At 36.5% G+C, this 14,614-nt stretch overlaps 1 protein-coding gene across 1 annotated transcript; it reads right to left on the reverse strand.

Annotated features, from left to right (window-relative positions):
• Window positions 1–10,656: 10,656 nt before the first annotated feature.
• Window positions 10,657–13,846, reverse strand: LOC306876650 (nuclear receptor subfamily 4 group A member 2-like; the record flags this gene model as incomplete). The annotated part of the gene is made up of 6 exons (XM_079427985.1): window positions 10,657–11,193; window positions 11,302–11,480; window positions 11,607–11,809; window positions 12,150–12,313; window positions 12,498–12,627; window positions 12,980–13,846. The coding sequence occupies 6 exons, from the start codon at window positions 13,844–13,846 to the stop codon at window positions 10,937–10,939; spliced, it is 1,800 nt and encodes a 599-aa protein (XP_079284111.1). The 3' UTR covers window positions 10,657–10,936.
• Window positions 13,847–14,614: the final 768 nt, after the last annotated feature.

Below are 14,614 nucleotides of genomic sequence, written 5' to 3' on the forward strand. Positions count from 1 at the left end.
CATGTAACGGATTTACGTAATTTAATTACAAAATAAACGTAATTGTATTCAGTTACAATGAAAAAATTTATAATTAAATTAGTTACTTATGAAAATGTTAAGGATTACAAAGGGGGTTACATCTTATTTTTATTTAATTTTTTTCACACACACTCAGTTTTAATTGATTTCTTTCATAAATTGCAGTGACTGCTCTAAAATATGAAACACCAATGTTTCAGAAGTTTATAACATGCAAATCCGATAACACTTATATTTCCTATATGGGCTTATGTATATGCTTTATTTTTTTTAAGATTAACTCTTTTTCTAAGGCATTGTTAAATCCAGTGTTTCCTGTCATAGCTATGCAAAGATTTGATTTTAAAAAAAAAGTATCAATGCAATTATTTTATTTATTGTCATAATTTTAAATCTCTATTTAACCTCAGCATAATTCTAAAGTAAGTCTGATTTTGTGGTGGCTGGGCTTCAAAGGGGACATTGGATGCCCATTTTCCACAAGGTGGTATGATTAGGGTCTTCTTGAAATGGTCTCAGTGGTCGTGTAAAAAACACCGGTTTACCTTGTCATAAACAGCTCTGTTCACAGTCACTCGTTTCGGTGCATATCTCTTTACATGCTAATGAGCACTGCTCACCCCGCCCCTCTCTTCTTTGGAAGTGATCAATCCTTGAGTTTTAACTTTTTAACAAAACCTGCCTTGATTTGTCCCTCATTCAGAAAACAGTCTGGAATAAAATGATTTGCGCAGCCAGGCATAAACGAATTTAGTGAAAGTGAAGTAAAGTGATTTGTGGCCAGGTATGGTGACCCATGTTCAGAATTTGTGCTCTGCATTTAACCCATCCAAGTGCACGCATACATACAGTAGTGAACGCACACACACACACCCGGAGCAGTGGGCAGCCATATTGCTGCGGCGCCCAGGGAGCAGTTGGGGGTTTGGTGCCTTGCTCAAGGGTCTCACCTCAGTCGTGGTATTGAAGGTGGAAGAGAGCACTGGTTATTCACTCCAAAATTAACAAAAGGAGTGAATTTCATTGTAGGGTGGTTGTGTCCACAAACTGCTAAAACACATTTATATGGAAATGAAGATATTTTTCATCCAATGTCTCCTTTAAAATTAAAATATTATAATCTTCATTCAAGTGATGAAAGATTTCGAAAGTCTGACAGTAATCAGTGTTGAGTACTACTGTAAGGTTAACCCTGCCTGGTTAACATTCTTGAAAATGATTAACAGTTGAAAATTGGAAACTTAGAAAATAAATAAAAAATTTATCAAATGTAATCAGTTACATTACTTTAATAAAGTAATTGAAAAGTTACACTACTTATTACATTTTAAGTAGGGTAACTTGCAATCTGTAACCTATTACATTTCCAAAGTAACCTTCCCAACACTGTTTAAGATATACTATACTAAGATATACTTGTTAAATATACTAAGTCACAAATTTCAATTTTTCATGGTGTCTTTAAATTTAAGGTTTCAATATGAAATCAGGAAACATTGTCAGCTATGTGTTACACATTATCAATAAGCTCTGTCGTCTGGTCACTCTCATATGCAAACTATGTGAATAACCCATGAAAATGCTCTTTTTATATAGACACATGGCTTACTGTGCTCACATTGCACCTCTCTGTTTGTATGTTCTTTTGGAATTCATGTGTGCGTAGATGGACAGGCTTCAGGGTCTGTGTTGCTCATTATAATTGGTTTTCTGCTTGAACTTTCAAAATCAGCCGTGTCAAAGCAGAGGAATATTTTCTTCTGTGCTTCAGTCTGCAGTGTCCAACCATGTCTGTTCACAGAGATGTCCTGAATTTGAATGCTGTCTCTCCTCAGTCAGGAAGGAAAATAAGAAACAAAGGAAGAAGAGCACTTTATGTTATGTATTTATTTACTTACTACTATTCTACAAGAAAAATAGCATTAATAAATTGTATTTTATATAATATTACATTTTACATTTATGCATTTAGATTAAGTTCAGTTACAGTTTATACATTTTTTATCAGCTCTTGCTTTCCCTGGCAATTGAACCCATGATCTTAGCGTTGTTAGTTCCATGCTCTACTATTTGAGCTACAGGAAAGCTCAAATTATTAAAGAATAAGGAAATGTATACACTAATACTCAAAACTGCATGGGAATGTCAAGAGCTGATTTTATCTTAATTTATTATTATTATTAGTGTTATTATTATTATTATTATTATTATTATTATTATAAACTAATTATATTAATTTGTGTTAATGGGGTACATCCATGCATGGAATCCATGTGGCATTAAAGTTGATTTAAAAAATATCCAGTATTGTTTCATGCTGACATAAAGTCCACCAAGTTGCAGAAATTACCCTAAAATAAGCTGAAGCAACACAATTGTTGAACATTTTGTCACAATTTATTTTCATTATTTTTAATCCAATTAAATTTATTTGTTTATTTATTTATTTATTTTATTTATTTATTTTTATTTTGCATTTATTTTTTTTACACAACTAACGAAACAGTAGATCTTTGTTTTTGCTACTTATTTTATAGCTCAGTAACTTGTAAAATTATTATAGTTCAATAACATAGTATGTCACAACAGCTCAGGGAGTAAAGAAACTACTACCATTGATGTGTTCAGACAAATGGCTGTATTAACACATATAATAAAGGTTTTCATCAGTTATTTAAGTCATATTCTGTGTTTTAACATCTTTACCTGACAATATTCTCCTTGAAAAAGTAAAAAAACAACAACAATGCATTCAGTATTATATAATATTACATTATATTCAGATTTAAATGGAATATTTACAAATGCCAAATGTCAGAAATTAGGCATGCACAGTTTTTAAATGTATATTCCTTCAGGACAAAAGCCTGTGCAATTTACCAAGCATGAACACATTACTCGTGCATGGGTATGTCTCATAGAGAGCGTGCGAGGCAGACAGAGAGAGATTGAGAGAGACAGTGGTTTATTTTTTGCAGGTTCAGTGTAAGTACATGCTGACGGGGAGAATGTTACCCATCACTGTGACATTTTACAACATGGCATCATGACCAATATGCACTCTAACTTTAAAACATTTAGTCATCAAAATATGCCTAACATTTGTATTTGTCTGTGTTGTCTTCAGTGCCCACGTTTGTGTGGTCATCATATTTTAAAATCTCAGTTATTTAACATAATTATTCTGATTAGTCATAAGATTTAAATCAATTATTTGTTTCCAATTATTAAAGTTTTACAAATCACAGAGTTACCTGTCACACCTAGACATTTGTGCTGTACCATTTGCCATACTTAAACTCTGATCTAACTATCTCTCTCCGTCTGTCTATTTTCCCGTAAGACATGAATGGATGTTTTTTTTTTTTCTACTCCACTGACCAGTAAGGGAAGGTTCATTAAAAGCAACTGAATCGGAAAAATGCCTGTCCTGGGAAACATTAACTGCTTCCGCATGCTGCTGAGACGGAAATTCTCGCCTTAGTTTATCAATCAGATCAAAAGACATAATGACCCTGTTCAATATTTCAATAAAAGCTGCATGGACTGTGGATCTGCTTAACATGCAAACCAATATCCACAGCAGACACGGTCTGCATTAAATACTTGGACCAGCTCTCTCTTCATAAGGAACAGGACAAGTATTCAGTTCATAATTATCAGTATATTTCATGTTTTTACCACGCTTTATTGCTTTATCGCTTTATAACCAAAAGTAAACTTGTGTCCTGAATATTTTGTTGTAAACTTGTTTTACCACTTTTGATGCCTGGTAATTTGAAAAGGTGAAAGTGTCAAAATCCAGACATGCACTGATCCTGGATCCATATTTGTTTTAAAAAAACAAACAACAACAACAAAAGTAACGGACACAAAACAAACAAATCTTATATTACATAGACTATTTAAAAGGATAGTTCACCCCAAAGAAAATTCTGTCATTAATTACTCACCCTCATGTTGTATGTTACGAAGCTTTGTGTGTGTGTGTGTGTGTGTGTGTGTGTGTGTGTGTGTGCGTGCGTGTGTGTGTGTGTTCAAAGAAAACAAAAATAAATGTATTCAATAATTTCTTCTCATATCAGTCTCCACAGCGATTCACGAGAGTACCATGTATATTCTGGTTCAAATAAAAATGCTGGAATAAAAAATGGTCATACTCTCTGTCAAAATCTTCAGACATGTAACAAGGACTGCTTTATGTACAGACTGTGTCTTCTTCTGCTTGTAAACAATGCGCAGCGCATCAGGGTTTTACATCAAAATGCTGGTTAAATAAAGTCATTATTTTGGTTTTCTTTGCATACAAAAAGTAATCTCTTAGCTTCATAACATTACAGTTGAACCACTAATGTCACATGGACTATTTTAATGATGTCTTTAATACCTTTTTGGGCCTTGAACATGTCAGTTGCATTGCTGTCTATACAGGGTCAGAAAGCTCTCGTATTTCATTAAAAAAATCTTGCACTTTGTGTTCTAAAGGTGATCAAATGTCTTACGGGTTTGGAACAACATGTGGGTGAGAAATTAATTTGTATTTGTATTTGAGAGTTTGTATTTATGGGTGAACTATCCCTTTAATATAAGATTTGTATGTTTTACATATGTCATTGTAAAATGTTTTTTTCTGAATTTCTTCCTCATTCCCCCCTCATCTGTAGATTTGCATTAGTCACCCATGCAGAGCAGTGTTGCTAGCCACACTACAAATAATAATTTGACAATGTTCATCAGGAATCATTTCAATCATTTCCACTTGCAATGCCATCAGTTCATTCTCTTCACATGACTGAAAGGTTGTTGTCTGTTTACTAATATGAATGATAGAACAATGTGTAAAGAGTGAGACCTGTGTGTGCATGTGTGTGCGTGTGTGTGTGTGTGTGCGTGCGCATGTTTATGTGGTTTATGAGAACACAAATTTGTATAATGACATGGGTATGACAGAGGTATTACAATATGAAGGTGGTTTATGAGGACACTGCCTATGTCACCGTAATTCAAAAGGCTTAAAAAACATACTACATGTTTTTTTGAAAATCTAAAAATGCACAAAGTCTCCTGTGAGGGCTAAGTTTAGGTGTAGGGTTGGTGTAGGGCAATAGCACACACAGTTTGTTCAGTATAAAAACCATTACGCATATGGAGAGTCCCCATAAACCACAAAAACCAACATGTGTGTGTGTGTTTGTCTTTCTCACAAAGAGACATAGTTAATGCATCCAAATAACAATTGTAATTTGCAGTGAAGGGAAACTGTCTATTGAAAATGTGTGATCATGCTTAAAAAGACACTAATTAAGCAAGCAGACATATTTCAACTCATTGAATTAGTAGAATGTCTTCTGTTTGTCACTCTTACATCATATGTAAAACATTTGCATGTGCATGTGTGTGCGCTGTGACCTCTAGCTGTATGGAATATAGATTATGAGAAGCCTACTCTCTGACCCAGTTTACTGATGCACACTCTAACACCATGATAAACTGTTGTTCAACGACTGCAAGAACCACGACGTACACGATGCATCTTCATCACAATCATAACCTTATAATACCTAGAATAATATAGAAAATGTTTATTGTTTTAAAACTCACTGTGAAAAGAAAATCCTCTTTATAAATAAAGCATCGTTGTTGTGTTTTATTTTAGTTTTTCTTTCATTTTTAAATGTTGTGAATGCTGCCTGCTTCAAAGTTATTAGGATTTCATCCCAATACAGGGGAGACTGGTGTAAATTGTCTATTTTATTTATGTATGTATTTATTTATTAATGTTTGTTTGTTTGTTCATTCATTCATTTATTTTTAATTCCAGTGTACATTTCACTGGACGTTATGTTGTTGAAAGTCTATATTAGCACACACACACACACACACACACACACACACAAACAAACATAACTTTTGAACAATTCTATTGTTATATTTGATCAGTTAACATGGTATGGTTAATTTACCACTATATATATATATATATATATATATATATATATATATAATTATTATTATTTTAATGCAGAGTAAAAAAACTATGTAAATAAATAATCAAACACCATACACATAAGCACACAAATACCGAGCTGAAATTTACAAAAATACTCAGTCACAACCTTTCTAAATTCTTTCTAAACTTTATTACATAATTTACTTATGTTTTAATGTGTGCTTTTAATGTGCATTTTTTATTTTTTTTTGTAACCCAACAGCCATTAGGAAATAAGATGACATTGTAATTTTAGTTTGTAGAAAAACTACAAAGCATTGTAGAATTTGAATAAGATGCTTGAAACGTTAAACCTTAGATATCTCATGACAACTAGCCTCAGTCTCCCATATATGTAAATCAAAGAGACACAATTATACTCAAAACGATACAATAAAAAATCTAAATAAAAAAACTGCAAACTCTCACTCTCTCAAAGTCAACAAAGGACAGAGGTCACAAAGGGCAGATTACTGGTGCTTTTGGAACTCTAACCCAAATGTCCTCAGAGTTGGTTTAATATTTAAATACTTGCATGCAATGTATTATTGCTATTTTGTCTCAGTCAGATCCTAGGACAGAAATATTTTGTCTTTTGTTGTGCCAATAGCTGTAGGATCTGTAGTTTTTTCATCAGTAAATTTGCATTTACACACGTGAGTCGGAGGGACTGCATTAAAGGCCATGCCGTAAGCATCTGTCTGTGAACCCAGCAGAGCGCTCTACCAACACACGGCATCTGCTTTAGCTCTGCACAGATTTGCAATGTGTTTGCGGCCCACATTTCACAGAGGACGTCGTTGCCTGGTATACGGAAACTTCTATTTAAAGTACGTTTTCACAAAGTTTGCAAAGCAAATGTACATCACACAACAGAACTCTTCAAAGCAATGATAAAAGTTGCAGTGCTCCTGGTGGCAAAAGAGGTGCATTTCCTTCGGTTCAGTTCAATATGGCAGCTACTTCTGCCTGACCTCGTTAATCTGTGCTCTCTATGAGTTACTGAAATCATCTTATGAAGTAGCTAGAATGCGTCCTGCACTGCTTAATGACTGTGTTTTAGGGCGTCTATCCCATCGGCCCCTCGGTACAAAGACCGGACAGTTCTGTCCAAGTGGAGCACTGCATTATAATTTAGTTCCTCTTAGGTTTCCTGCTCTAGCACTTAAGACAAAGTGCCTGCAGCCTCTGAGCTCTCCACGTGCAGGCGGAGCGTGTTATTTCCATCCTTCCGTCTGCTTTTGCATTATCTGCAGTGCTAAGCAGAAACCAGAGACCATTGACAGACCAAGAGCACCGCCGCCATCTTCGTCCCCTTTGTCAGAACAGATAAAGAAGCAGTGAAATGCTCCGTGATTCGTCTCTATTTACACGCGCGGAACTGGAGTGCAGGAGAGCTGAATAAAAATACCTCGACATGTGTAAGGCGAGCGTGTCTCTCTGTCACACGCCGCTCACGACATCGCTTCCATGCTTTTCTCTTTGTGCAGAGATTAGGCCGTTGCCAACCTAAATGATTACTTCAGTCAACACGGTACAAGCTTGTGACACCGCAGAGCGTCCCTCTAACTGATCTGCTAAATGTCAGCAAACTGCTTTTGAGTTTAATCTTAATTTGACTTGGAATTAGTCTTTTTGCTGTGAAGATCTAATTATTCAGACAATTCTTTGCCTTGTGAGAACTTTGGGAAAAGATCAGCCATGCCACGGCTGATGAGAGAAAGAGAATGAGAGAGAAAGAGAAGCAGAGAGAGAAAGAGATAACGCGATAGTGAGCGTTCCCAGACGTTGCCCAGAGGCACCTTCATCTCCTCTCTGAGCTATGCGGACATGAATGGCGAATGACAGAATCCCGTCAAGAACTCCGCAGTAAGGCACAACGAGCGTGTGCAATAACGGCATACCTGCTGCCTTGTAAATAGTGAGATAGAACAGAATGGGATTGACTTTTGCACACTCTGGATATAGGTGTTAGATGTTAGAGGTGGGCAAGAATTTTCACTTCACAATACAATTTATTTTAGATGAATGTATAATAATTAGTAGGCACGTTATATATAATACTGTACAACTGAACAGTAGGCTATATGAAATTGTAAGGTTCATTTCTCTTACTTCACTGTTTTGGCTCTGGTTTCAGGTAAAATGTTTCGGAATTAACTTCTATCCGAAGCCTTAGAAGAAAGTCTCAGGTGACAAAACACAGATTTATGATCTAAATATTATGTTATGTTACCTTGGTTTCGGTACTGTTTTTAATGTCCATGTATGCAAACTTTATGTTTAGTGAATTTTACCTTGCACCTGTTTGAAAAAAAAATAAATAAATACATAATTAAAAATAAATAAATAATAAAAAAGCAAGATAAGGACATTTTTGTTTATACACACATGTGGGTGGGAAAAAAACACAAAATCTGAATTGTGATTGTATGTGTGTGACTGCAAATATCCTGCAGGAGTTTAAAATGGCAAAATGACTAGGCTACTCTTTGTGAGCTTGGTGTTAACGTAAATGATCAGATGATCAGGCCGGCAGATTATAGATGATAACTTAAATAAATAATAATTAGAATTATTATTATTATTATTATTATGTGTGCGTGTTTGTTTGTTTGTTTTATTTTGTTTTGGTTTTAAACACACAAGTCCTCACTCGCGCGCTCACACCAGGCAGGTGAAACAATGATGCGCACGTATCAATTATCCAAATCTGCACTGGTTTAAATAATTTAGAGAATGATACCTTTCAATATAATAAAGTTCATTATGACCTGGTGTGGTCGACAGCCTGTGAAACCTTGTAATGGGGCTGAAGGGCACCTATAACGAGAGTTTAACAAAAAGATGAAAAACAGCATGTAGTATAGTATAAACAGTATTCACATTTTCATTCGATAATTTCATGTCATTTCAATATGGATCAATCTTCTGTAAATGATAAATAACTTAAAACAAAAATATAATTTACTACACATTAATGTCCATAACATAGTTGACTACTTTATGTTCAGATACATTTAAATGACTTTTAAATGCGCTATATGATTGGCTTACTTATATTTTCTTCTTCAACATTTAATTACGAATGCAAGCACATAAGCTTGCTTCATTGCTTTATCCTGAATTAAAGTTTATACATATAAATCGCAGTCAAAATTTAGAGAAATGTATTTGGATGAACAATTACGCTGTGCTTTAATTGCTCTAATTGTTACCCAGTAGAGCGGCATTCCAAATTTTACACAGATAATTTAGATGCATTATGTTTTATTTTCGTTCATCGTTCTCATTTTACTAACTTACTGCAACGGATTTAATAGTTTTCTGACACCTGTAGTTATCACACGTTCGACAACAAATAAAACAATAAATCATGTCTTCGAAAGCAATTTTATGCTCTTGAATAACGAATACTCTTATTTCTACTTAGATCTTTTTAGAGCGCAGAAGTCTTTAGAATAAATGGGAATAAATTTAACGTTTTAAACTAGATGTTTTATTTTTGATTGTGGAGCAAACTTTCCAAATGCTTCTCTATACCGAGAAGTGGCATCGTTGAAGATTGTTTGTCTAATATAAAAAAAAAAAAAAATCATCAAACAACCTGATGAAAGCGATAAGAAACGCACATTTCCCCGAATTCCTTAATTTGCATTTATCTACGGTTTAAATAGCATATTCAGTATGTCTTTTTAAAAAAAAATCACGTGAGAAAAAAATAAAAATGGCATTAAAAATAAAATTAAATAAATTCACTTTTTTCTTTGTTTGATTTCCTTGAGCAATGTAGGTTTTTAATTAAACAATTTCTGACCACAAAATAATGAAATGTGATTAAGAGACACGGCTCCTGCATGGAAATGATTTAAAAGTTTTATTTGTAAACATTAAATATTCCTTTCTCATGAAGTTTGATTCGGATTCGGAACCGAACGAGTTGCAGTATATTTAGTTAAACCATTAAAAAAGGCAGTGATGATCTTCACACACCTAAAGGAATAGAAGATGGCAAATAAAATCACATGTAAGACATTAAACAAAGACGACGGTGATGCGTCTGAAATAATTTCAACTGCACCACGCTTTAACGGCAAACTCAAATATAAATATATAAACGTTTATATTAAACAACAACGATACATACAACACATATAAACGGGGAATGTCTGACAATTTTACAAACACTATGGGTCCCTTTTTACCTGTACAGATGATACTGGTTTTATCCACATGTGCCATATTTAAAAGTTGCCCCAGTACTACGAATCTTTATAAAATCTAACAGACTACATAGTGTCCGGAATATAGAGTGTGTAATAGAGACAAGAGTCCTCTACAACATGCGTCTCCTTTCCACCTGACAGAGATACACAGGCACAAGTTATAAAAGAAAAAAGTCTCTGTACAAGCTTTATACACATCATATAAATCACATAAATCTATTGAATAGGTATATAGAAATGGTGTATCATACACTCTACTCTGTGATTTCCCATGAATACAGACGTTTGCAGTTAACAATGATTAGTAGTGGCGAGATATTTTTCATTGTTCAAAATCAGGCATACTATTGAATAATATGTGTCTTTTATTATAATTTATCATATTATCATTACTTTCTTCCCTATTTTTACATTTTTGTTCTGAGATACTCAGTAGCGGTATTTTTTGGTGGGATAAAGGGGCAAAATAACTTGCCGATGACAAAAGGTATTATTATCATTATTTCGTGTGGTGTTTTCCAGGCTTTAGATTGTTGAATCCTTTTTTTTTTTCCGAGAGCGCACTTCATTTGGCAATGGTTGATGGATTAAAAAAATGAGACTTTCCGTTTTCAAGAGAGTCAGTGGAAGTTCTCTGAGGTTGTTTGAAATAGTCTCTCTCTCTCTCTCTCTCTCTCTCTCTCTCTCCTTTTCTCGCGGTTTAAAAGGGCAGAGTGTCAAGAAACAGTTTGTCGATTATTGCTGGCGGTGGAACCAGATCTTCTAGTTTTAAGTAGAAGATGCGCTGCAGACCCTGTGTGCACAGTGTGCGCAGTTCAGGCAGTTTACCCAACAGTTTGGACAAATAGTTTGGACGATTCAAACCGCTTCCATTGAAGGTGACTTGGTCTTTCAGACAGTTTACTATCTTGTTTTGAAGGTCCTCCACTCTCTTGGGTTCTTTCAGTCCGTGTCTCTCTGCAATATAATAATAATAATAATTCGCATATGAGAATATAACATAAAAAAATAAAAATAAAAATAAAGTTGCACATTTTTAAACAGTGTAATAAAAACTGATCTCACCTGTGACCATGGCTAGGGCGGCGATGCATGAGAAAGCAGATATGTCTAAATTCATGTTCTGGAGATTAGACGAGAACTCCACTATAGAGTCAATCCACTCGCCAAATCCACGGACGCACTGCAGCCTGTGCAGCACCACTCCGTTACAGAAGATGAGTTTGCCTTCCATCGGGTTGGATCTGAGATTAATGACAAAGCACCCGTTAATTACCGTGCGCATTAAACGGGGATTTAAGCGGCTCATAATTATTGCAGAGCCAATAAAAACTGAAGCAGCAAAGCCACCTCTCCAGCGGCCTCGGTACCTGTACGCCAGGCGCAGCACGAAGAGCTCCAGGAAGGCAGACTCGAACAGCAAGTCCTGGTCCGGTTTAGGCAGGTCGGTGAACCCGGGAATCTTTTCTGCCCATCCGCGGATGATCTCCATGGATCCGGTGAGGAGGTCGTAGAACTGCTGGATGTGCTGTGTGTCATCTCCGCTCAGTTGGTAGTCTGGGTTGGCTTGGAACTGGAATTTAATTTAAACATGACTTAATGAGCTCCCTTAAAATATATAACCCGTGAAATTGCAAAGCCATTTCTAGAAGGGGGAGAGGTCCCCCTCTTTAATTTAACTTGTGTCTGTATTTCACAGGCTTCTTTCTTGCAAAAGCAATTTAGAGAGTAAAATATGTCACCCTTAAAGTGCTGAAAGTTTATTATGAAACACTGTATGATATTAAATTCCTAATATTGGTTGTGTCAGATTGGCGCAGGAAGCGCATCAAGAGTCACATGCGCATTTTGACTTTCTTCTTTTAAAGCCTAAAGTGATTAGTAAAATTATAGATGAATGGAGCATAACGCACTCTGGTGTAGTCGAGGCTGCTCATAGAGGGGTTGGAGTCCACATGAGCCCTGACCAGAGCGCTGATCAAACTGACGGGCGGAGAAGGGGGAGAAGACTCCTGCGGACTTTTGGGTTTGGAGGGTAAACGGCCTCGCCGACCCTTTAAGTTGGCGGTCCGAACAACTGTCAAAACAATACAAGACTGTTATTATCAAGTGGCTATTATGCTCTCTGTAATGTGCATATACAATTCTGTCAGCAACAACTATAATTGCAGTTGCGCGCTTCTCTTCTTTCCAAGTGCGACGCATATTATAATGAACAGCGCTTATAAGACGCACAGACGTGTGTACAAAAATCGATTTACCTTCTTTCACCATTCCAACCACCAGGCACTTCTGAAATCGACAATACTGACATCTGTTTCTCCGGCGTTTATCCACAGGACAGTTTTTATTGGCTAAACAGACATATTTGGCGTTCTTCTGTACTGTACGCTAAATCAAAAACAAAACAAAAAATGGGACAATAAGATTTAATTTATATAGCATACAATTCACACAAACTTTTCATATTTTTCTAAGCAAATATTCAATATGTTTTTGGTTTACATTTTTTTGGTTTAAGGTTTTTAAATACCTTAAATCAGATATGCGACTAACAAGTGAGCAAAATAAAGATTGAAAAAAAAAAAAAAAAATCTAACAAAAAACGCTAATATGACAGTTGCTCAGATGTCTGATTAGGTCTCATCAGATAAAACCGATATAAAGCGGCAGCAAATCTAAGAAGTAAGCAAATAAATAAAATAAATAATTATAATAACTATAATAATAATGCAAAAAATACCTTAAAGAAGCCTTTGCACCCTTCACACGTTCTGACTCCATAGTGCTGGCAAGCCGCGTTGTCCCCACACACCGCGCACAAACCTTCGCTGGACGGAGATCCTCTAGACTGGGGTGACGGCACCTGACTATCCATCAGCTGATGGCCGTGACTGAGCTGCAAGGAGTGCGTGAAGGCTATTCCCGCCTGTTTCCTAATGGCACTGGGCACTGCGAAACTCTGGCTGTCCAGGGCTCGGTGCGCTCCGGGACTGTCGTGCCCCATGGACACGTGGAGAGGCCCGTCAAAGCGCATCTGACAGCTGGAAACAGGGGTTCCGGGTGGAGACTGCTTGAAGGAGAAGAGGGAGAGCCTGGACACAGGGTTCTTGCGCTGATCTATCATGTGCGTGGTCATATAGTTCTGATGAAAAGTGTGCAGGGAGCTGGGATCCTCCCACATATGATTGGGCTGGACCTGGAAGTTCGCCGCTCCCGGAGCGTGAGGTGAGGAAGGTTTGAAGTACATAGGCCCGGAGTGGGCCATCATCTCCTCTGACTGCTGGCCCAAATGGCTCTGCTGATGGTATGTGTGCATCTGGACATCCTCCACTTTGATAGAGGACTGTTCTCCAGAATGGGGCACCTGGTAAAGACAAGGCGGCTTCACGTCATAACCGGTGTTGTAGTTGTCCATGAAGGTGCTGAAGCTTGGCAGAGAGGTGGTGGCGGCGGTGATCTCGGTATTGGTCAAGTCCATGCTGAACTTCACAAACTCCGGCGTGAGGAAATCGCAGCTGTATTCTCCGCTGGTGTGGTAACTGTAGCTCTGAGACGCAGGACTCGCGCCCTGCGGGGATGAGCCATACTGAGCCTGGACGCAGGGCATGGCTGCAAAAACACACCAATCAATAATAATAAAAAAAAAAACCATAAAGACATATCCAAATGCCCATCAAAACATGATTTGGCACTGATTTCAGCTTGCATGCAACTTAGCAAGATTATAATAATAATTATTATTTTTTATTAATTTATTTTTTTCTGCTGAAGTAGCCTACCTTCAGTAGTGAGACTGTTCCTCTGCAGTTCGCAGTGAAGGTGATAATATCAGGTGAAATTTAATACCGGGGTTCAAGACAAACGAGTCAGCTCTGGATTCTCCCTCTGATAAAACACACAACTTTCACTTGATTTTGCATCACATTTTATTAGTTCTGTTACGTAACTACACAAAATTCTAGAGCTCACTTAAACTTTTAAACACTCTAGCGCCGTATTAGAACATGTGCGTGATGGGGCGAAAGTTTAAGGATTTGCGCGCCGCGTTTGTTTATTTGTTTTTACTCTTCAGTTTAATTATCTTAATAAATGCATGTCTGAACAAACACAATTTCACACAAGCCTCTCATACAACGACTGGGTAAAAGTTAATTTCACAATTCAGCTCTACAGAAAAACATCAATCAGTTTCTATGAAACCAGCAGAAATCAACAAACAACATTCAAAGACTGTTTAAAACAAACATGCCATAGGATTATTTCTGCACTGCTTTTATTGAAAATGCCCAATCAAACAAAGAATAAAAAGACAGGCAATGACATACCTTAGTAGACCATCAGTAAAACTATATTGTATCCATAAGGTTGTGATGCA

Source organism: Barbus barbus, assembly GCF_936440315.1.
Source record: "Barbus barbus genome assembly, chromosome: 11".
NCBI lineage: Eukaryota > Metazoa > Chordata > Actinopteri > Cypriniformes > Cyprinidae > Barbus > Barbus barbus.